Source organism: Acomys minous (assembly GCF_964271855.1).
Source record: "Acomys minous genome assembly, chromosome: 4".
Classification (NCBI taxonomy): domain Eukaryota; kingdom Metazoa; phylum Chordata; class Mammalia; order Rodentia; family Muridae; genus Acomys; species Acomys minous.
In genome coordinates, this window is record NC_140486.1 from 49,223,275 (window position 1) to 49,245,997 (window position 22,723).

The 22,723-nt window shown below is 44.4% G+C and overlaps 1 protein-coding gene across 3 annotated transcripts in view; it reads right to left on the bottom strand.

The window, feature by feature from the left end:
* Positions 1 to 22,723, bottom strand: part of CYSTM1 (cysteine rich transmembrane module containing 1) — a 56,262-nt gene that overhangs the window by 29,553 nt on the left and 3,986 nt on the right. For all 3 annotated transcript variants that reach the window (XM_084780425.1, XM_084780426.1, XM_084780424.1), the window contains exon 2: positions 7,827 to 8,044. In XM_084780425.1, the coding sequence (XP_084636551.1) occupies positions 7,827 to 8,044 (218 nt within the window). The remainder of the gene's footprint in view (positions 1 to 7,826; positions 8,045 to 22,723) is intronic.

Consider the following 22,723-nt stretch of genomic DNA (forward strand, 5'->3'; position numbering starts at 1 on the left):
CCCTAAGGGGACACTTGGCCACTCAGTCAATGCTCAGAACTCAGTGGTGACCCTAACGAGAAGAAGGCCCTGCTGGGTTATCATGGCACATGTCTTTAGGCCCTTTCTCAAACAACAACAACAACAAACAGAAGCTCCTGCCTTCAAGCAGCGTACATGACATGGGGGGAAGCAGCAGCCCCCAAACCATGAAGTAGTATGTCAGGGAGGGGAAACAGGTGGACAGCTGGGGACACCAGGGCTGAGTACTATACACAAAGGACCGAGGGAAGAAGAAGCAATTGGAAGGCTAAGTAATAGGTAAGCAGGAACCAAAAGACAGTAAGGCTACATGGCAGACAAACCTGGGGGAGCAGCCTGTGCACAGGGCCCGCAGGCCTGGCAAGCCCAGCATGGCCTCAGAAGAGCAGAACAAGCGGTCGGCTAAAAAGTGAGAGGGGCAGCAGCCAGCTCACGAAGGGCCTTGGTGGGCACCCTGAAAGGACCCTGGCTTTCACTTGAGTAAAATGGAAGCAACTTAGGGGTCTGCTGGGAAATACATAGCAGGGTACGAGAAGAAGGGGGTTAGATTACTGGTGAGATGACTCTGGAACCACCCCCTTCGCCCCAGGCCACAGGCCCTGCAGGGTAAGCAGGACTGACCCTCAGCCAGTCTCCCCTCCTTTTTTGAGCATCCCTGCTCTTCCTCCTTTCTGTTCATCTACAAGCAAAAGCCAAATTGCCCACTGATGTGCCATAAGCAGTGGAAGTCGCAGCCCTTTATTTACTTTCTTTATGGGCAGGTAACCCCATTTTTACAGGATAGGAAGCTACCATCCACAGACCAGGATAAATACCACTTAGAGTACTGAATCAGTGTAGCTTTGGTGCCTATTCAGTGTCCTTGCTGAGACATTCTGTCATCTGACACCAGGGATGGGGAGCACTGTCCATGCTGGAGAGACTTCTCAGGGAAAGAAACTGAGTGCTCAGAGTTCCGGATGAAAGGAGGAATAGAAGGTTCACACAGTCCAGGCTGCAGTCCCACACCTAGGCCAGGAAGCCAGAGAAGTCAGAAACACCACCTCTCCATCTCTATCCTCACACTAACTGAGGAAAGCAGGCGAGACATCGAGGGAAGCACGGGTCCCCATCACTTCCCCACAGTTCTGACTCAATTATTACTGGCCAACTGAAAGCGTGCCCTGAAAATGTGCTCCCACTCCTTCCCTCAGATTACAGAGGACAGAAATGGGGTCAATGGGAGGCTCCCAACTTAGAAACCTAATTCCAGGGCCAATTGGGCTTTGGAGTTCCACGTGGGTGTCCCAAAGGATGGTGCTGTAAGTGGGATTCATTTTAAATCAGTATGTTGCCAGATATCACAGTCCGTCCTGGAAGATAATGTATAAAGCCAGGTTTTGTGGTTAAAAGGCAAGGCAAGGCTCTCAGAGAGAGAACAGGGAGGCCCGGACACGCAACAGATCCACAGCCACGGATGTACCAAGGGTATATATGTACATACACTGTTATAGAAGAAACTGCCTTTATGAGACTTCCAAGTAAAGGCAGGACACAGGCAAAGACCAGAGAGGTTAAGAAATTTGCCTGGGAGGCAGGTGTGGTAGCGCACTCGGGAGGCAGAGGCAAGGCAGGTCTCTGTGAGTTTGAGGCCAGACGGGTCTATAAAGTCCAGGACAGCCAGGGCTACACAGAGAAACCTCTGTCTTGAAAAACAAAAATAAAAAACAAATACAAAAGCAAAAACCAAAAAAAAAAAAAAACAAATATAAAAACGAAAGAAAGAAACTACCTGGATTCTAGTATTAGTAAGGAATGGCAGTCTAGTTTTATCGAATGCTAATTTACTTCTGCTATTAAGAAACTAATAGCTAGCATGGTACCACACACCTTTAATTCTAGGACTTGTGAGGCACAGGCAAGTGGGTCTCTGAGTTTGAAGCCAGGCTGGTCTACATAATAAGTTCCAGGACAGCCAGGGCTACATAGTGAGCCCCCCTCCCTTTTTTTTAATTAGAGGGAGAGGGAGGAAAAGAAAAAAAAGGAGAGGAGGAGGAGAAAATTACTGGCCTATTATAATTACTAGATTATTTTATATGTTTGTACTGTGAGAGACAGAAAAAGAGAAAGAAAAAGCTGAAAAAAATATTTTCCTTTGGTGAGTCCTTCAGAATTTCTGGCCAATCTCTGCTGGATCTCCACAGCAGAGTACAAGGAGGAAATGTGCTTAGCCTGAAATCAGAGCCCTCTGTCTTAATTGACTTTTGGTGGCGCTCAGCCAGGAGTTATGGCTCACACCTGTAATCTCATCTAGCAGGAGGGGGTTAGCCTTGGCTACAAAGTAAGCCACTGTTCTAACACAACCAAACCCCAAGCAAAAGAACTTGCCAATCCTGGCAAATCAGTAATGGTTTTGAGGCATTGGTTTCTCTAAGAAGGGGGAGTTGGCTTCAGTAAGAAATGATCAGTGTTGTGAAACTCAAACTTACCCAAGCATGGCTGCCCACCACGCTTGGGTGAGGGTTTAGAAGCTGAGTCGTGCACAGCAGGAAGATAACGGATTAGTGGTGTTTGCTGTGGCTCAGAACCAGAGTGGCCCGGCTGCTATGGTTAGCCTTGGGTCACCTGAGCAGGATTCTTTGATCTCTTGGGACTGATGTACCTGAGTGAGAGTCATTTTAATTTAGTGAAAGCATTAAAACGCCTTTTCATGGCCAGGCGGTGGTGGTGCATGCCTTTAATCCCAGCACTTGGGAGGCAGAGTCAGATGGATCGCTGTAAGTTCAAGGCCAGCCTGGTCTACAAAGGAGTCCAGGACAGCCAAGGCTACACAGAGAAACAAACAAGCCTTTTCATGACCTTCTAACAGTTTACAGAACTTTCCTTATAGACAGACTGCTTATTTTCTCTGTAGCCTCGGTAAACCTTCGATGTGATCCTCCTGTCTCAACTTCTCAAGTAGGCAGGATGACAGACATTCACCAACAGGTCTGGCACCTGTTTTCTGATACAAGATTAGAGATACTGTTGTGTTCAATTTTTCACTCTTAATTGTTTCCACTACTGTATTCACAGTGGATGCTTCACGGTGCAGGAATTCACCTGCCACTGCTAGAACTATGTTTCCAAAGACTGCCTACCTATGGGCATTTTGCAAAGTGATATCACTAATCCCCACCTCAGTCAAGGAGGGAAGTCTACCCGCCCTCCCTTGGAATGGAATGTGCGATAGAGAGCTGGGACTGCTTTGACTAAAGCAGTGGGACCACTTTTGCATCCAGCACCAAAGTGTTTCCGCCACCCAACTAAGGTGTTTGATAGGTGGCCTGCTTATTATTTATGGAGTTCTGGTTAAAGTAAACCAGAACTACAAATTCCCACCAAAACTAAAAAGCTTGACAGACAGCATGTGGCTGAACTGAATGTAACCTTTAAGGAAACTAAAAAAGTCAACCACAGCCAGTGAGAGGGAAGAAGCCGAAGCTGGTGGGGAACACATGAGAAAAAGAGTGTTCGAATCCAGACTAGACAACACAATATTCTTAGCCTGCCACAGTCTGCCCTCATGTTTCTTCCCCTCAGCCTCTTGAAGATGCTCCAATGAAGGGCTGCACCTCTTCCCTCGATGCAAAGCCAGCAGCAATGTTTATGAAACGACTACAGGGCAGAAAGTGCATACTGGTGTCTGGCATGATGGTGCAGGCCTGTAAGTCAGCATTTGGGAGACAAGAGGCCAGGGGATCAGGAGTTCACGGTCATCCCCAGCTACATAGTGAGTTGGAAGCCAGTCTGGACCACTTGAAACCCAGTCTCAAAATAATTGGCAGGGGTTGGCAGGGAGCAAGCACACTGTTGTTATGATCTGTGTTGCAGCCCTAGTGAGCAGCATGCACATTTCTACAAAGTCCTATCTAAGTTAAAATTATAAATTATAATCTCTAATTGCTCAGATGAACAAATGTATACCAAACTTCCACTGGCAGCAAAAGCCTTAAATTCTGGTTTGGCAAGACCTGGCTGCCAAATCTGTCTCACACTTGATCTTTCATATTCTTGGCTAAGTGTTCCCGTCTTGAGCTTCCTTTTGTTCAGCATTCCTGCCCTTATTTACCTCCCCATGTGTCTTAAACATATGCCAGGGTTTCCTCCCCTCTCTGTGTGGGAGGGTTTCTGTTCCCTGCAGCCTCTGCTCCCAGACTTCCCTTTTCTCTGTTTGGATCAGCACCTGGTATCAGATAGCTAGCTGGTGGTTCTCTGTTGTTGACTGATAAGGATGAGGTTCTGCCTTTGTAAGTCTTGACTAAGCCAAATAGTGAAAGCCTAAGCTACCACAGTAAAAGCACGGCTACTTGAATTTGGGCACCGAGGAGCTAACTAGACATAAAATAAAAACCAACTGAATTTGGGGAGAGGATATACTTTGAGCCCATGAGTGTCCAGGTGAAGTACACGGAGGAATAAGTTCTACTGGAGATGAGGCCCAGGTGACATCAAGTTTCATATAGTTTTTTTTTTCTCTCTCTCCCGAGATGTGTAGGGCAAAGCAGGCAGGGTGGGAATGAGGGCGAGTGTGGAAGAGTAGCCTAAGATTAGTAACAGGCCTAGTCCACACAGAGGCTACTACAATGATGGACTTTTTAAAATGTTTGTCTGCATGCATGTCTGTGTACCATATGCATGCCTGATGTCTGCAGAGGACGGAGGAGGGTGTCAGTATTCTGGAACTGGAGTTACAGATGGCTATGAGCTGCCACATGACTGCTGGGAATGGAACCTGGGTCCTCTAGAAGAGCAGCCAGTGTTCTTAACTGCTGAGCTGTCCAAGTCTTCAATGGCGGATTGTTTAAGCTAATGTAGTTATTGGCTGAGATACCTGGTAGTCTTGGATGTGAATCTAATTAATTCGTGGAAGAGATATGAATAGAAAAATATATCTGATTCCAAGACTGGGAGGTTAGTCTACCCCATGAAGGGAGATATGTACTGAGAGGTTCGTGCAGGCTAACCAACACTCTAGTCATGAAAGTGAGACCCCAGCCAGGCTGACAGCTGAGTTCATCACACAGGTGACCCTACAAGAGATCGCATGAGGCAAAAGAATCTCCCTGCCAACTCACCGCATCATCATCATCATCATCATCATCATCAAATCATCATGGTTTTAGGTCCTTGAACTTTGGGGTGTAGTCTTATACAATAAATAGCTGAAATAAGATCTCGATAGGCCTCGCACTTCACCTCTGTAGTGTAGGGCTGACGTTACAGGGTTGCTGTCAGCATGCATGAGGCTGATAGTGAGCATGATACGCAAGAAATACTTGCTACAGTTAGGAAAAACCTTATGAGATGCTGACCTAAATTGCAGGTGTGCCCTTTGGTAAGGCTTATGCCCACAGGCACTTCCACTTATGTGATTTCCAAAAGGCTGGTTTTCTGAGACAGACAAAAGGGTTTTTTGTTTTGTTTTTAGTTTGAGCTACAATGTCTTCCTAAATCTTTATTTGTTTGTTTGTTTGCTTGTGTGTGTGTGTATGTGTGCGCACATTCACGCCCCAGCTCAAGTACATGAAGATCAAAGGACAGTATGGAGGAGTGGGTTCTTTCTTCCACCATGTGGGTTCTGGGGATATCAAACAAGTTGTCAGGTTTGGCAACAAGCTCCTTTGCCCACTGAGCCATCTTGCAGGCCCCTGACTACAAGGCCTGAAGAATGAACCACGTATCATAAATAGGGGACCATAGAAAGTTCTTGGATTAGCCACCTGCCCATCCACGTATCAAATACATGTTACTTTAAATCTTTACTAATTACCAAAAGTCAATTAATGGCTGAAGGAGCTGGCGGTGATGGTGCACATCTTTATTTCCAGCACTTGTGGGGCAGAGGCAGGCACACCTCCGGGGGTTCAAGGCCAGCCTGGTTTACAAAGTAAGTTCTAGGACATCCAGGGCTACACAGAGAAACCCTGCCTTGAAAAACCAAAAAAAAAAAAAAAAGAGGAAGAGGAGGAGGAGGAATGGCTAAAGGATTGTCTCCTTCCTTTGAAGAAGGAACCACTTCCACCTGTGCAGCTATTAACAAAAGGAACTGTGGGGTACACTTGAATTCAGTACAAACAGAGAGCGGAAGGAGAGGAAAGCTTAAGTCTCCACACAAGGCTCAGACTCTGGAGAGCGCAGGAGTGAGACAGTCCCCGTGAGTTCACTCTGTAACAAGCTCTCCCCTGGGTTATATCCACAGGCCTGGGCCCCAAGTGAGAAAAGCAGCTGACCAGCTGGCAGTGCCAGCTTTCTTTGGGTACATAATGAATGCAGGCAGTTAATGATTCACAACTGCAGGAAAGGATGTTAAATGCCTTTCCACTGCACTTGTGAATTATAATTGGTAACACTAAATTAAAAGAGCCTTTTCATCTTTTTCTTTTTTTACCTTTGAGGCAGGGTCTCTTTGTGTAGCCACGGCTGTCCCAGACTCACTTTGTAGAGCAGGCTGGCCTCAAACTCTCAGAGATCCGCCTGCCTCTGCCTCCCAAGTGCTGGGATTAAAGGAGTGTGCCACCATGCCTGGTGGGCCTTTTAATCTTAAGAATAAAGAAACCTTTTCTTAAAATGCCTTACATCAGTACTTAATTGGACCAACAAAAAGGGAATCAAATAAGATTTGGTATTTTCTCATAAAGTCCACCAAACTTCAGATACAACTTGTTCTAGACAAACTGCACAAAATTCTAAACTCATCAAATGCACACAAGAGAGTGAGCCTGGAAATGGCAACAACAACCATGAGTGTTTGGGATGAAGGATGAAACATGGGTGAGCATTTGGGAATTTCAGACAGAATTACTAGACAAGATGCTGAACTGTCTAGCAAGCTGTAATTTCTTTTTACATTGGCATACAGCCCAGTAAAGTGCAAAACCCTAACTGCACACCTTGATGGGGTGTATATGTAGATTAACCATAAAATATGATGGGCAGGACTATCTCAGTGGCAGAACACAGGTCTGGCACACACAAGGCCCTAGTTTTGCTCATTGAATTGTTGCAAGGATTAAATGTTGATATATAGAGAGGTTTTAGAAACCATGTGGCATATAATAAACATTTGTAAAATTAATTTTTAATTTTTAATTAAAAATTAAATAAATTAAAAATTAATTTTTAAAAGCTGAAACAGTTATTCTGTAAACCAAAGGGTAATAAAAGAGTCACAAGACATGTATGTAGAACAATGCTTCTCACCATGTTTATTTTTAATCGTGCACTGATAGTCTTGTAAAGAGCGATTATATGCTTGACTGTCAGGAATGCCAAATTGCTCTTTTTTAAAAAAAAATTCTGCTCTCACTTTCTGTAGTTCTCACAGTCCAGTAACAATTCCTTCTTCAATAAATGAACCGCCTTGAGTAGCACCGTTCTAGCACACAGACCCAGAGAACAACTGCAGTCTCAAGAAGTACATTAGACAACTGTGAAAATAGTAAGAAAACCAACCCCAGCAGCAAGGCACGAGGATGACTTGAGCGCCAACCAGATGACAGATAAAATAATGCCAAATAACTAAATCAAAACAAAAGCAGCTGCAAGAGAAAGACACCGACAGGTGCTTTCTCCACCAGTGCGCTAGGAGGTTGCCACTAGAGAACATGGCCAGTAAAGTCATCCCCAGAGATGGTCCTGAGGCAGGAAGGAAGAAGGTAGAACTGAGAAGCCACTCTGAGCCATCAGCATCAAACATCAATCAAATCACAGAGGTCAGAATTTCTTCTTTGCCAACAAATCATGCAAACACTTTTCAGTGGTTTGACACCGAAGAAGACACCCACCTGTGGTCTTAGGAGGCTCCTGAGGTCCGCCCTGCCAGCCATACTGTGGGTATCCTTGATAGGGGTACCCCTGAGGAGGTGGGTAGGGGTACCCCTGAGGAGGTGGGGGTCCCATAGGCCCCATTGGCTGTTGTGGATAAGGTGGATATGGGGCTGTTGGGCCGGGGCCCGGATACGGTGGAGGGTTCTCTGGGTTCATCAGGAACCTGGCAATGCACCTAAGAAACAAAAATAAAAATTATTTGCATATGGAAATCATTAGAAAAAATTTCCAACTGATGAGATCATTTACCGAACGCCTTAAAGTTGCCTTAAAGACTGAAAAGTCTCTAGCCTTGTCCATCTTGGTTCATTCTTGTCATAACCACAGGATTATCTTATGTATCTGCTTGTTTTCCTTTTGCTTCTCTTCTCTTCTAGATCGAAGGCTATGACAATTCACGACGTCACTTTTGGATCCCCACCACATCCTTAGAGTCCTGCCTAGTGCCTGCAGTCTCCTCAGTCAATGTGCTGAATGAGGAACATGAGTTCTGGTCTTAAATTTCCTGGACTGTCCATGACTGTGCACGGCAGCTTCAGGATAGCAGAGTATCTAATAGCACTACCTTCCAGCCAGATCGGTAGGCGCTGGCCCAATACTAGAAAACCCTCCAATAAACAGGGCTCGGCTACTGTGGGGTCTCCTAGGAGCAGCCCTGCTACCAGTGACCAGACACGGCCCCTGCCTTGGGCTCTGGGATGATATGGTTGCTCTTCCCAGACCCACTGCTCCAAGCAGTGAGCTGTCTCTGGAGAATGCTGAGCAAAAATCTCCTCCAAGCTTCCACACTGCCTTCTCTGAAGGACGCACCAGGAATCCTGACTTGTGTTGGCAAGTTCCTGTCCTCAGTGGCTTGTTCCTATGAGGGGGCCTATGCTTCCTGGCCCCCAAGCCTAGTAAGTGTTCTCTTGACTGGGCTTGAAGCTCTGAGGGCCAACACACTGTTTCCTCATCTACAATCACCACAGTGCCTGGCGCAGAGACGTCCAGATTAAAAGCAAACAAATCCTAACTGGAGAACAAGTTACTCTACATGAGTCACTTAAACAATATGAGACCTGTGATACCGCGCTGCCTCGCTGTTAACCATCTCCTAGACTAATAGTTAACCTTCTTGAGTACCCTCTAACCTATCCTTCTAACCTAACCCCATTTCAATACTCGGAACGAATCTAATAACCACAACTTAGTAATCTCACTATTAATTCTTCTTTAGAATATGTAATCAATAAATTCTTAAGTGATTTCATGAAGGCCAGAGTAGTCATAGGTTGCCCAGGGATTTGGATTAAGTAACCGATTTTTCTGGTTATCTTTATAGTCCATGTTCTTCCTCCCAAATAGTGTCTGATTTCCAATTAGATACCATCCGTTCTTGCTGTAGATCATGTGCTTCAAGAAAAGTTCATCTTGTCCCAGCCCCAGAGGAAGAACCCAACCTGCTAAACCAATCAAGGCCAGTGGCTCCTTTTTCATTACAAATGATTCAAGGAACCCAGAACTGAGCTGACCATAAATGCCATTCTCTGGTCACTGGGACTGACTGACATGGTTCAGTCAGTACAAAGTTCTAACTTGCATATCCAAGCTCTCCTTGCTGTTAACACAGGCTTACAAAGATCTATGAAAGTTATGGCCTACAAAATTGCTGCTAGCCAATCAGCAACTAACTGTCAGCCTTAAGACAGAGTGGGCACTTCACACAGACAAATCAAAAAGAAGGTGGAATTTCACATGACTTTATAACAGATCATAAGTGGAAGACTGAAGCCCGGCCTAACCTAAACTACTTCTCTAGAGTTTCTAGGCCTGGGAACCAATGATAAGTGGGTCAAGTAACAATCAATGGCATACAACTAAATATGAATTTAGGAAGTAGACTAAAATAGTGGGGAATAGATATCAGTGTGGTTCAAATTCTTCTCATGAGCAAATGGTTGAAAGACAAATAAAATGAATGCTAGCGTAATGGCTTAAACCTAGCAGAGGGAAGCAGGGAAAGTCTTGAAGGAAATAATAAATTGATACTAATATGGAATCGGGGCTCTGTACTCAAGCATGGGACCTGAGCTGCGATCTCCAGAACCCACATAAAGCCAGGTTCAACAGCACTTATGTCTGTAATCCTGTTGTACACAGCAGCAAATAGCAGAAGAGGGATCCTGTTTCAAACACTGTGGAGGGTGAGGACAATACCAGAGGCAAGTATACATGTACACTCACACACACTCTGCATACCCCAAGAACAAACAACAACAAAAGCCTTCCTTGATTTCTCCTGTTCTCTGCCTCTGTTATATGTTATATACCCCATCCTAATCTAGGAAACCTTTCTGTAGAGGAATTTTAATCCAGCAACATGGCTCCTCTGGCAAGGGATCACATCCAAAGACCTAGGTCTGTGTGATCCAGCTGGAATACATACATGCCCTTAGTTCACAGTTTTAATCACTCTGCCTGGGATATAAACACACCTTTAATTCCAAACAATGACATCTAATTGAGGGACAGACAAAGTGACGAATCAGAGAAAGATTTGACAGAAAAAGTCAGAGACAGGATATGCCCAACACTCAGGGGGTGGAGGGCTGAGAAGGAGAAAGTCAGTACAGGAGAATTCATGGAGACAGTAGACTAGAGTTTGGGAGTACAGTTCAGTTTGTGCAGTTTAGTTCATGGAGTCAGAGGCAGTTTTTCCAAGCAGAGTCATTCAGTGAGAAGCAGAGAGAAGCCAGTTTGAGTCAGTCATCTTGGAGAGGAGTTTGAGTCAGAATAGCTGAGTTGAACCAGCCAACCAGAGTTCAGAAAGAGCCGGAAATGGTGTGTTTTATTCAGCAGTAAGTCTCAGAGACTGAAAACATTCTAGGCCTAGGTTAGTAGATGGAGGCTGGAAGGTGAAGCCTTCAAGGTCCAGGCTTGTAGAAGATTAGATTGTATGGAGGCTAGAAGCTTTCAGGCCTAGGCCTAGGGATAGCTAGATAAAAATGCTCTGGGCTTACCCCAAGCTTTTGGGTCCGTAAATCTTGGGTACAGCTCTCAGCTCATCCCCTCATCTGAGAAAGAGAGAATGTACAACTTTTCTCACAGTGACAGATACTACAAGCATGGCCTGAAGGTAGACATGGGGAAACACTGACCACTGCGCATTTAGTCTGGTTAACACAGACGTCAATCTCACTAACTCTCATATGGCCAATCCATTATTTATTTCTAAATCACCAAAGTAGAACCCAAGCAGCCACTGTAGCCACTCTGTCCTCAAGCTCGGTATACATGACCTAACTCCATTAAAACTGTGGTTTAACCTGATCCATCCAGAAAGCCTACACACAGTAGTGACCATTCTCACTCTAGACAAAGCCATCTGCCTTTCCCTGAAGATGGTATTCTGAGCAGACCAGTGAGCAGCGGAGGAGAAAACCAACCAAAGTGAAGAGCACAGAATTGCCACACATGGCACCTCCATGCTTCATGACTACTCTTAACCCATGTTTATTTTCACTCCTTGCCACCCTATGCAGTTCTCATTCTGGGCCCCTCAAAATGTTCTTCCAAATGGATGTGCCCTTCTCCCTCAGTAACATTTCCCCCTCATTTTTAGTGTGTGCCTTTTGTCTAAGGAACAACATGTCTAAGGAGGAAGAAAATACTGTATTATTCAGACACACCTACAGAAAGCGGAAGCCGTACGGCAGTTCCAGAAACAACAATTCCCGTTCTCCACACGCATGGCTGCAGGTCCCAGACAGCCATCTTAAACAAACAACAAAAACCCACTCACAATACGTAACAGCAAAAGCCACAGCAAGAGAATCTGAACCAAATCAAAGGTCCCAGAGCTAGAATTTGAAAAGCAGGACTTCACCTGGGACAAACCTACTGTTCTCCAGCCACCAACCTGACAAAAACAAGCTAACACAGACGCGTCCGGTACATACCACACCACATAAGGAAAACACTAATGAGTTTTAAATATGAGACACTGGACTTTGTAACTTGACTGGTTTCCCTCATAAATTTGGTAAAACATAAGCCTCACTAAAGTAGAGTATGTAGTAAAGGTTAAATGTAAACAGTACGAAGCATTAAAGAGAAGCAAGAGCTTCAAAGTGAAGAGCTGAAAGGGTGCAACAGCCAGGATCCACTAATAGACTAGACTGCCCCACTGTTCTTTCCAGATCTTGTTCAAGACACACAACATAGTCACAAGATAACAGTCATTTCCCAGTACGAGAAGGGCAGAAACTGTTTGTGAAAGTTGTTCTCAGAGATAAGATACGATAAGGCCTCATCAAAATAGATAGCCAAGAAATAAAAATATAATAACCTTGAAAAATATCACTGTTACAGTTTACCTGGTAACTGCTGGCACTGCTCCTGTGTGTGGGCAGTATGGTGGATACATTTCCTCCAGAAAAACTCAACAGTCTCAATGGTTAAAAAAGAAAATCAGATACTAGCTGGGCGTAGGTGGCACATGCCTTTAAATCCCAGGACTAGGGAGGCAGAGGCAGGCAGATCTCTGCGAGTTTGAGGGCAGCCTGTTCTACAGAGCAAGTTCCAGGACAGTAAGATCTACACAGAGAAACCATGTCTCAGGGGGGGAAAATCCAATACTGATACAGGAGAGGACACCAAAGACATGACTTCCCAGCCAGCTATGGCAGAAGCATGCACAGAGGACTTCTGAACTTTTTATTGCATCACATATAGATGAACGGATAGAGAGTACCCGACACTGGAGGGTGAGGCCTTCAACTTAAGAGACCAAAATGCAAGATGGCTCAGGAGGTAAAAGTGCTTCCTGCCAGCCTGATGACCAGAATTCAACCCTTGGAAGCCACACGGTGGGAAGAGAACACTGACTCTCACACACTGGCCTCTGACCTCCATCTGGTACTAAATAAAGCAGGGAGAAGAAATCACAACCTACATACCTAGAGAAGAAGAAAGTACCTATGGTGCGACTAATTAGTCTGTCTAAGGGTGGGTTTTGGTCTCATTTCCGTGTCTGCGCGTATGGGGTCTGGTGCTGAAGACTGAACTCTGCCTCACATACTCAGGGCAAGGGTGCCACGTTAATCTAGACCCCCAGCCATAAGGCCTATGCTCTTGAAATAAAATGTAACGCTGTGCAGGACAAGTTAGGAGCTGGACAGAGGGCTCAGCTGGTAAAGAGCTTACCAGGAATGCGGAAGAACCTGAGTTCAATCCCAAAACCCACGTAAAAACTAAGCCCAGCAGCCATGAGCTTACAGTCCCAGTGCTGGGAAAGAGGAGACAAAATGGCTTCCTGAGAATTCTGGGAGGAGTGAGACCCTGACTAAAAAATAAGATGAAAACAGAGAAGAGGGGACAGGGTAACAGGAGGTGAAAAGGACTAGTGTGTGTGTGTGTGTGTGTGTGTGTGTGTGTGTGTGTGTGTGTGTGAAAGAATAAAAAAATAAAGCAAAAGACAGAGATTAGAAAAAGACATCAACTTCTGAGCTACCCGTGAACATGCACACATGTATATCACACACATATGTACAAACACATAAAGAGAAAACTGAAAGCTATATAATTGCACAATCTCATGGTTTTGTTAAAATAAACACTAATAGGACAGCACAGTCCTGGGCTGAAGAGAGATAGCTCAGTAGCAAATTGCCACACAAGCATAAGTCCTCCACATGTCACACACACTAGTAACCCATAAAAATCTATTTTATTGCGATTACCCAAATGATTTATGCTTATTTGTGTGTGTGTTGTGTGTTGTGAGCAGGAGTGTGCCATTACACTTGTGTGAGGGTGAGTCAGTCCTCTCCTTCTATGATGTGGGTCCCAGGGATTGAACTCAGGTCAACAGGCTTGGTGGTAGGTGCCTGTACCTGAAGCGCCATCTTGCCAGCCCCTAAATTAAACTTTAAAAGTTTTGAATTGAGAGATAAGTCCTAAAACAAATTCACACACTACAGTCACTTAATTTAGCAGAAAGATACCACTACCCTTCAAAGGAAAAGAAAACAGTCAGGATTAATTGGATGTCTTGGGGAGGGAGGAGTTGATTCCTAGCTTTATATACAAAAATAACACAAGGCATCATAGAACTATAAATAAAAGCTAAAGCACCACACTTTTAGGAAAAGCATGTCATATGTTCAGTTTGTCTTATGACTCAGCAATTTGCCTTCCTGGTAACAGCTTCTGGGATATTTTTGAGACGTCAGTGAGGCTACAGAACCATGCTTTGTCTTCACTTCAGTATGAATTCTGAGGAACTATGCTACAGGGTATGCTTTTTATCAACTACAGTTTTCTGCTATATCGCCACTCAGCAGTTTATATGGGACCACGGTGGTATATGCCGGGCAGCTGATAGTCAAAATGTACCCAGCCTGTTCCTATGCGCTGCAGGGAAGAGGTACAAAGGCCTACTACACGACACGTACACCAGAACAACTTTTACTTATAGTTGCTCCAAACTGGAAACTATCCAAGTGAGCAGCAGGACAGATTAAATTACGATATATTTATATGGGGTAAGCAACAACAACAACCTAGCAGTAATAAATAAAGAACTATTACTGCGACGGCACGGGTGAATCCCAGAGACAGGCGAGCAGCGTCTGCTGGAATCAAGCACCACCCCTGATGGTCTATGGTTCTGTTCACCTGGGGAGCAAGAGCAGCCGAGACTGCGGACACTGAGACACAGGTGGGACTTTCAGGTGGCGGGGATCATCTGTATCTTGAGCTGGGTCATGTTTGCATAAAAAATATAAATTCAGTGGGTTAAACAATCAAGCTTTCATATTCTATATTGTAAAGCAAACAGATAATACGTAAATATAAAAAAAGAAATCTATAATGGTTTGGTTAGGGAGCAGAAATCACGGGCAGTTTTAAAAAATTATTTATACCTAAAGGTGGCTGACATTTGTAGTGGCAAGCTTGGGGAAATTAATATTTTCTGATATGTTCATGCTGCTCGCTCCTTTTTAACGATTACTTCACCTGTTAAGACTCAGCCACTTCTAAGCTGGGCGTGTTGGCACATACCTGTAATCCCAGCACTTGGGAGGCAGAGGCAGACAGATCTCTGTGAGTTCGTCCAAGACAGCCAAGGCTACATGCAGAGAAACCCTATCGGGAAACAAAACCAAACCGCAGCCACGTCTGAGAAGCCAATTTTCCTTCCTCGTCCTAATCTTCACCTTATTCACTACCTACTCCATGTCTGCTCTTTACTGCTTTTTTGCTGTGGCTTTTGTAGCTGTGACTTTTTTTTGTCATAACTGAGAAGATGCATGGATGGGTACAAGTCAGGGTTAAAGTTTAAACACACACACACACACACACACACACACACACACACACACACACACGGATCTTAACCTAAAGGCCTCCATTTCTTTTAGCTGCCCTTCCAACAGGATGGTAAAGAGATTGTTTTATATTGTAGGCCCCTCAAGTTTTTGTTTTTGTTTTGAATCTGCATCTATAATTTTGAGTGCACATTACTGAGCTTTAAAAAAGCTCTAGATTATTGGTTTTGTACAATCATCTATCCCCTTGATTTATAGTTTTCACTAAATTAAATCTCCCCTTAATTATACCTTTGGCATACCTCCTTATGCTACTCACACTGTCATTTATTCAGTCCATGAAAACTTCCTGGAACATTAGCTGTAACTCAACCCCAGCGGTTCCAGGCACTGCTGAGAGGATGTAAGCAAGGCTCTGCTCCTACTCAGACCACAGAGACAGCAGCAGCAACTGCAGAGCAGCCTGTAAGCTAGGAAGCACAGAGTAGACCAAGTGACAGGGAAGTTCGACTTGTAAGCAGAAATGATGACCGCACCAAGAGCTAAGCGGACACAGAAATTTCAATTACTCCAACCTCACACATCAGTCAGAGGCAACAACCTGGGAAATATCAAAGAAAAAGAGCACATTTCATAAGTGGATGGGAGCACTATGGGGGCACCTGTTGTACGGAGTGAGGCTAAAGATGAGAAAGTTGCACAGGATGCTTTTTAAATAGTTACTCTTTACTATTTTCAAAAAGAATCGTAGAACTCTATTTACATCAGCTTGCCACGCCAATCGCTTAACTTACTCAACCACATTATGAAATACCTTCTCAATGCCAGCACTAGGTACTGGAGAAGAGTTCTAACATTAGTTCAGGCTTTACCAATCTTCTCCATTAGTCTGTTAGTGCATCAGGAAGGAAACTCTGGAAGTTTTCTAATTTCAAATGTATTGTTAAGTGGTCCAGCTACTCAGACTGGACAAACTGGAGTTAGGAGGTCCAGGGGCTGTATTTCAGAGCTCTACAATGTCACTGAAGAGTACAAGCGGAACAGCCCTCAGTGGAGAAGTTGGACCACAATAGTGAACGTGCAGCTGGCTGAGGAAAACATCTCAGCGTCAACCCCAAACTCACATGCAAAGGCATTCACGGAAAGATTTGCTTCCTTCCTGACATCTCCCTATGTAGCCCAGGCTGGTTTGAAACTTGAGCTCCTCCTGCCTCAGCCTCCCAAGTGCTGGGATTACAAATGTTTGTCACCATGCCCAGATCATATTTAAAATTATACCTCAAATAAAGTAACATTTTACATTTGAACTGGCAGTTCTACCTCTAGGGGTTTCATCTTACAGACATATTACAGCAGTATGCTAAAAACCTAAAAATTTATCTACATATGCACAGGTTTGTTATTGTATATTAATAACAGGTACATATCACATACACAGGATGTATGGTATCCCAAAAGCCCATTCTTGTGAAGGCAAAATAAATCCAAACTACAGACAGAAGTAACACTGCTGAGAACCTTCAAGACAATGGGACAGAATTACACGGACCAATGTGGTTAAGAAGCAGCAACTTGCAAAGTCATGCATTCTCTTAGCTATTTGGATTAAAAAATTGAAGTTTTAAGCTAGGCATTAATCTCACCACTTTGGAGGAAGATGCAGGCAGATCTCTGAGTTAGAGGCCAGCCTGGTCTACCAGTAAATTCAAATTCCAAGCCAGCCAGCAATACACAATGAGATCTTTTCTTAGTCAAGCAATCGATCAATAAGTAAATAAAAATGAAGTTCTAGGGGGCTGGAGAGATGGCTCAGCGGTTAGGAGCACTGACTGCTCTTCCAGAGGTCCTGAGTTCAATTCCTAGCAACCACACAGTGGTTCATAACCATCTATAATGAGATCTGGTGCCCTCTTCTGGCCTGCAGGGGTACATGCAAACAAAACATATACATAATAACTAACTAAATAAATATTTTTAAAAAATGAAGCTCTACTGTCATAGACGATAATCCTAGCATTTATGAGGCCTAGATGGGAAGTTTACAAGCTCAAGACCATCCTGGACTACATAGTAAGTTCAAACTCACCCAGGCTACAGTCACCAAAGTGTGTCTCAAAATACAAAACAAAAATAAAAATTAGATCACAAAAAATGGTTATATTAATGAATACAATTATTGAGTACATTGTTTATGTTATTCTTTTTTGAGACAAGGTCTCACTCTGTAGTCCTGGCTGGTCTATATAGACCAAAATGGTCTTTTAATTGTTTGGTTTGCTTTTTGGTTGTTATTGCTGTTGTTTTGAGACAGGCTCTCATTATCTGGCCTGGCTGTCCTGGAACTCACTCTGTAGACCAGACTGGCCTTGAACTCACAGAGATTGCCTCTGACTATGAAGTGCTGAGACTTAAGGCATGTACCACCATGTCTAGCCTCTATGACATAATTAACAATAAAGGTTCAAATCCTTACTGATTATCCTTAATTGGGGGGGGAGGGCATTCATTTCTTAATTTATTGAGAAGGAAAGGATGCTTCTAGATGGTTCCAATGACAAGGAAGACAGAATTTGTTTCAGAAACCCTCTGGGGACACCTGGCTCCAAGGCAAGACCATAATTGCAAGCAGAGTAATTAGTAGGTTCCCAGGCAACCTCATCACTGGCCTGTTCCAGCCTTCACTGTGTTTGGTCCTGTGGCAAAAACCACAGGTTGTTTGAATGCAGACTCCCTTTGCCTTGGGCTTCCAAAAGGAGTCTTGCCTGACTAAGGACTCACACCTGCTTCAAACTGGACCTAACTGGAGCCTCACTCAGGCACTCGGCTCAGACTCAGGGCCGGCCGAGCTGCTCTCTGAAAGCCTATGGCTGGCTGCTCCTCAGCAGAAAAGGATGGGGCCTCTGAATAGCATCCAGTCACAGGACAGCACTGTAACTCTGGAACTTCAAACAAGTCAGCCCTCAAAGTGGAAACAGAGAGAAAATGAGGCCCAGTGAGAGAAAGGATCAAAAGAGGGGGCAGCGGTGAACAGAAGGGAAGGGAAAGGGGGAAGAAAGCTGTTAACGTAGAAAGTGAGTTAGGGAAATGAAAGGAGAGGTTAGAGCTTAGAAAGCCAGGAAGAACTCTGCCCCCTGCCAAGTTGAGAGGACACACTATAAAGGGACAGGGCCATCCCTCCCAACAGGCCTGATAAAACCTCTTCCCAGGTCAGGTCCCCCACTAGCACAGCCCCTGAAAGGCCGGTTCCACCAGCCTCCCAGAGCATTAGATTGGGCTTTGTGGGGAAGTTGACATCTTGATGGCTCTGTAAAAGGCCCCTACAGCTTAATGTGCTGCCAATTTAACTAAGCACTCCTGACTCCTGATGAGCACCCAACCGGCCCTCTTTGCTCGGACCATGAAAGCCACTTTTCTAACCCTCGGGGAGCGCCACAGCTCTGTCAACGCAGCAGGTAGCTCTTAACAGACAACAGTAAATTTCAGTTCACACCTCAGCACCACCCCACAGCACTCTCCCACCCCTCCTCCTGGTCTCCTAACATTTTTAAAGGTATAAGCTTCTGGATAATAAAGACTAGAAGACAAAAGTGCCAAAGGACAACTTTCTGCCACTATGAACACCCACAAAGAGCGCTCTACATGCAGAAAGACAGAGGATTCAGAGCAGTTAGTGGCACTGGCGAGACTAGAAACTAATAGCATACATAAAACCTGAATTTGCCGGGGGCACGCTTGCACAGACCAGACAACACCCGCATCACAGCATCAACAAAGGCAGGTTCTACTACCCTCCCAGAGTGTTCGATTGGGCTTTGTGGGGAAGTTGACATCAGGCCTAGGATTTAACACAGTGCACAGCCTCTCTACCTCCTAGGCCATCTTTTGGTAATTCACATCAAAATACAAGCAGTAAAAGAAAAAAAAAAGCACAAAACCAAGGGAGAGAGAAGGAAAAAATAGACAGAAGTCTATATTATACTTTTTGGGGGGGGGGGAGGACACAGTCTTGCTATGTAGCCTAGTCTGGCCTTGAACTGCCCTTCTAACTCAGCTGACTGAGTGGGTAGGTTTGCAGGTGTGAGTTACCATACCTTGCCACTTTTTCTCAACAACTAGATTCTCCATTTTGTGACTTTCTTAGTATCAGCGATGCATGGGTTTTAGGACAGGATTTAAGGAGACGTCTCTGAAGGCTTGCCTACCCAAACCAGCCCTACCACCCACCCACTGCCACCTGAACACTCACCACAGTGAGTCAGCTCCCTGGGTGAACATGTATGCAACATGTTAACTATTTTAGCTTATAATGTTCACTTTCTACTTGTGACAGCTGATACAGTAGTTCCTAACTTAAAGGTGGTGATAGTTTTCCTTGTAAATAAAATCTCAAGTTAAAGCAATTTTATTACATGTAGTGTGTGTGTGTATACTCTTATGCCCCAGCATATGTGCATAAGAGTATAATTTGTGTGGGAGGAGTCAGTTCTCTCTACCATATGAGCCCTGGGATCAAAATTTTCGAGTTTTAAAAGTGAGATGAGGGAAACAGAGGCAGGTTGATCTCTATGAGTTCGAGGCCAGCTGGGTGTATAAAGTGAGTCCAGAACATCCAGGGCTACAGAGAGAAACTCTATCTTGAAAAACAAAACAAACAAACAAACAAACAAACAAAAAGTGAGATGAAAGCTGGGCGATGGTGGCGAAAATCTTTAATCCCAGCACTTGCAGGGCAGAGGCAGGCGGATCTCTGTGAGTTCAAGGGAAGCCTAGTCTACAGATTGAGTTCCAGAACAGCCAGGGCTACTCAGAAAAACCCTTTCTCAAAAAAACAAACAAACAAACAAACAAAAAACCTGTAAGGTAAAATTTTTTAAAAATTAAAAATAATAAGGAGTATTTTAATTACAGCCAGACCAAGAGTAGGCTAAAGCCTCCAAAATGTCTCAGGGTGCTGAAGCTCAAAAGGTACAGCATTTTTAAGATTTATTTATTTTTATTTTATGTATATGAGTGCTCTGCCTGCACATACACCCGCCGGCCAGAAGAGGGCATCAGATCACAATATAGATGGTTGTGAGCCACCATGTGGTTGCTAGGAATTGAACTCAGGACCTTTGGGAGAACAGTCAGTGCTCTTAACCTCCGAGCCATCTCTCTAGCCTGGTACAGCATTTTTAGAGACAAACCCCACAATTATGTTCGAGGGGGTTGGAGTAGCCTTAAACATTTGTCTTTTTGTAGAGCTTAGTGCATTTTCCAAACAATACATAACATTTTTTATTTACACTTCCTTTGGCCATTTTAGCTTTGTGTTTTAGCTTGCATAATCATTATTTTGGTTAACATCTGGACCATGGTCAGCATCACGGACAATCCCAATGCCATGTGGCTATTGGAGAGTGAAAGGCTGAGGTGTGTCTAGGCATACGTAAAATAGTTAGGATAAGATGTCACTTGGTCACTTTAAAGAAAGTGCTAGGGGGCTGGAGAGATGACTCAGTGGTTAAGAGTGCTGGCTGCTCTTCCAGAGGTCCCAGATCAGCAGATTCCCAGCACCCACAAAGCAGCTCCTAATCATCTTTAACCCCAGTTCCAGCGATCCAATGCCCTCCTCGGAACTCCACCGGCACCAGGCATGCACACAGTACACAGACATACATGTAGGCAAATCACCCATACACATTAAAAAACGAAACAAACCCAGCAAGGAAAGCACGGAGAGAGGATGAAAACCACACATATGGAACACAAATGAAGTGTGAGAAACACTTGAAGTTTTCTCTTTTTCACTTAAAAAAAAAAAAGTATCCCAGTAGTTTTGTAGCCACCCTTAGACACTGAAGATCCCCAAGAATCGTAGCTAAAGTGTCAGCAAAGCCAGAAGGTGTGACAACTGGGATCTGCCATTAGCTTGGCAGTGGGCTACGTTGGGAAGGCTGAGTAAAGGACAACTCAGAACAGCCGGAGTGTCCAGGAGACTCCTATGGGCAACAGGGAGGCATCAAGGGTTAGACTTTTTTTTTCTTTTCTTCCTTCCTTTTTTTTTTTTTTTAAATGTAACAAGTGTCTGTGTCTTTCTTTTTTTTAAGATTTTATTTATTTATTATGTATGTAGTGCTCAAAGGCCAGAAGAGGGCATCAGATCACATTATAGATGGTTGTGAGCCACCATGTGGTTGCTGGGAATTGAACTCAGGACCTCTGGAAGAACAGCAGAACAGTCAGTGCTCTTAACCTCTGAGCCGTCTCTCCAGCCCTTGAGGGTTAGACTTAATGAAGATGAGATGAGCGTGATCCTGCAACGCCTGCTACCCAGGCATCTCTCCAACTGCTCCGGCCTGCAAGTGGAAGAAGTGGGACATGTGCAGGTCCTCCTCTCCCTGGATACTGCTGCGGCTTAGCTGTTCACTGGTCCTGCCCTTCTCTTGCCACTGAGCATGTCTAGATCGTTTTCAAATGTGGTGTACTTTCTAGCCAGTGCTCTTGGGACTAGCTAACAATTCTTAAGCGCAAGTCACCAGGGAATTAAGGCTAGGCATCGCTGAATAAACAAAGCATTTACTCCCTAATGAGTACATTTAGGTAAAGCAAACCTCCCTCCCACCATGACTACCAACACTCCCTTAAACCACCTAATTAAGAGTTCAGAAAACCATCAATCACTCCTGCTGCCCAAAGGTCAGACTCCAACCATTTGTCTCCCTTGCTTTTGATGTGAGGATCCTGCCGGCTGCACATATTTGGCTATGAGACCTTCATCGGTTCCAGCGTGCCACTACTTAGGAGGGAGTTACATCCTGACAAACTCCCCTTAAGTTGAAAGTATCATAAATAAAAAATGCAGTTAATATAGTAAATACCCTAGCTTGGCTCAGACTACCTTAAATATGCTTGGAACACTTACCATTAGCCAGCAGTGGTACAAAAACATCCAAAAAGCACATTATATAATAAAAGTGCTGAGAGCCAGGTATAATGCCCACAGTCCCAGCACTTCGGAAGTAGAAGCAGGAGGGTCAGATGTTCAAGCCTAGCCTCAGCTGTATTTTGAGGACAGTCTGTGCAAGAAGAGGTCCTGTCATCTTTTAAAAGATCTCATTAAAAAAAAAAAAAAAAAAAAAAAAAAAAAGAACGAAAGAAGCTGGGCATGGTGGTGCCCACATCTTTAATCCCAGCATTCGGGAGCCAGACACAGGTGTATCTCCGTGAGTTCAAGGCCAGCCTTGTCTACAAATCGAGTCCAGGACAGCCAAGGCAACACAGAGAAACTCTGACTCAAAAAAAAAAAAAAGAAAGAAAGAAAGAAAGAAAGAAAAGAAAAGAGAAAAGAAAAAAAGAAAGTGGGGGGAGGGATGTAATTATAAATCTCTGAACATTATAGGGGGTGGGGTTGGGGAGCAGGAGGCGGGGAGGATGGGACCCAGAATGGTTATATGGGAAAATTTTTGTCCCATATGTAAAGTAGGAAAATGTTAACTTGTGGGAGGCAGAGGTAGGTGGATCTCTGTGAGTTCGAAGCCAGCCTCGTCCTGGCCGTCCAGGAC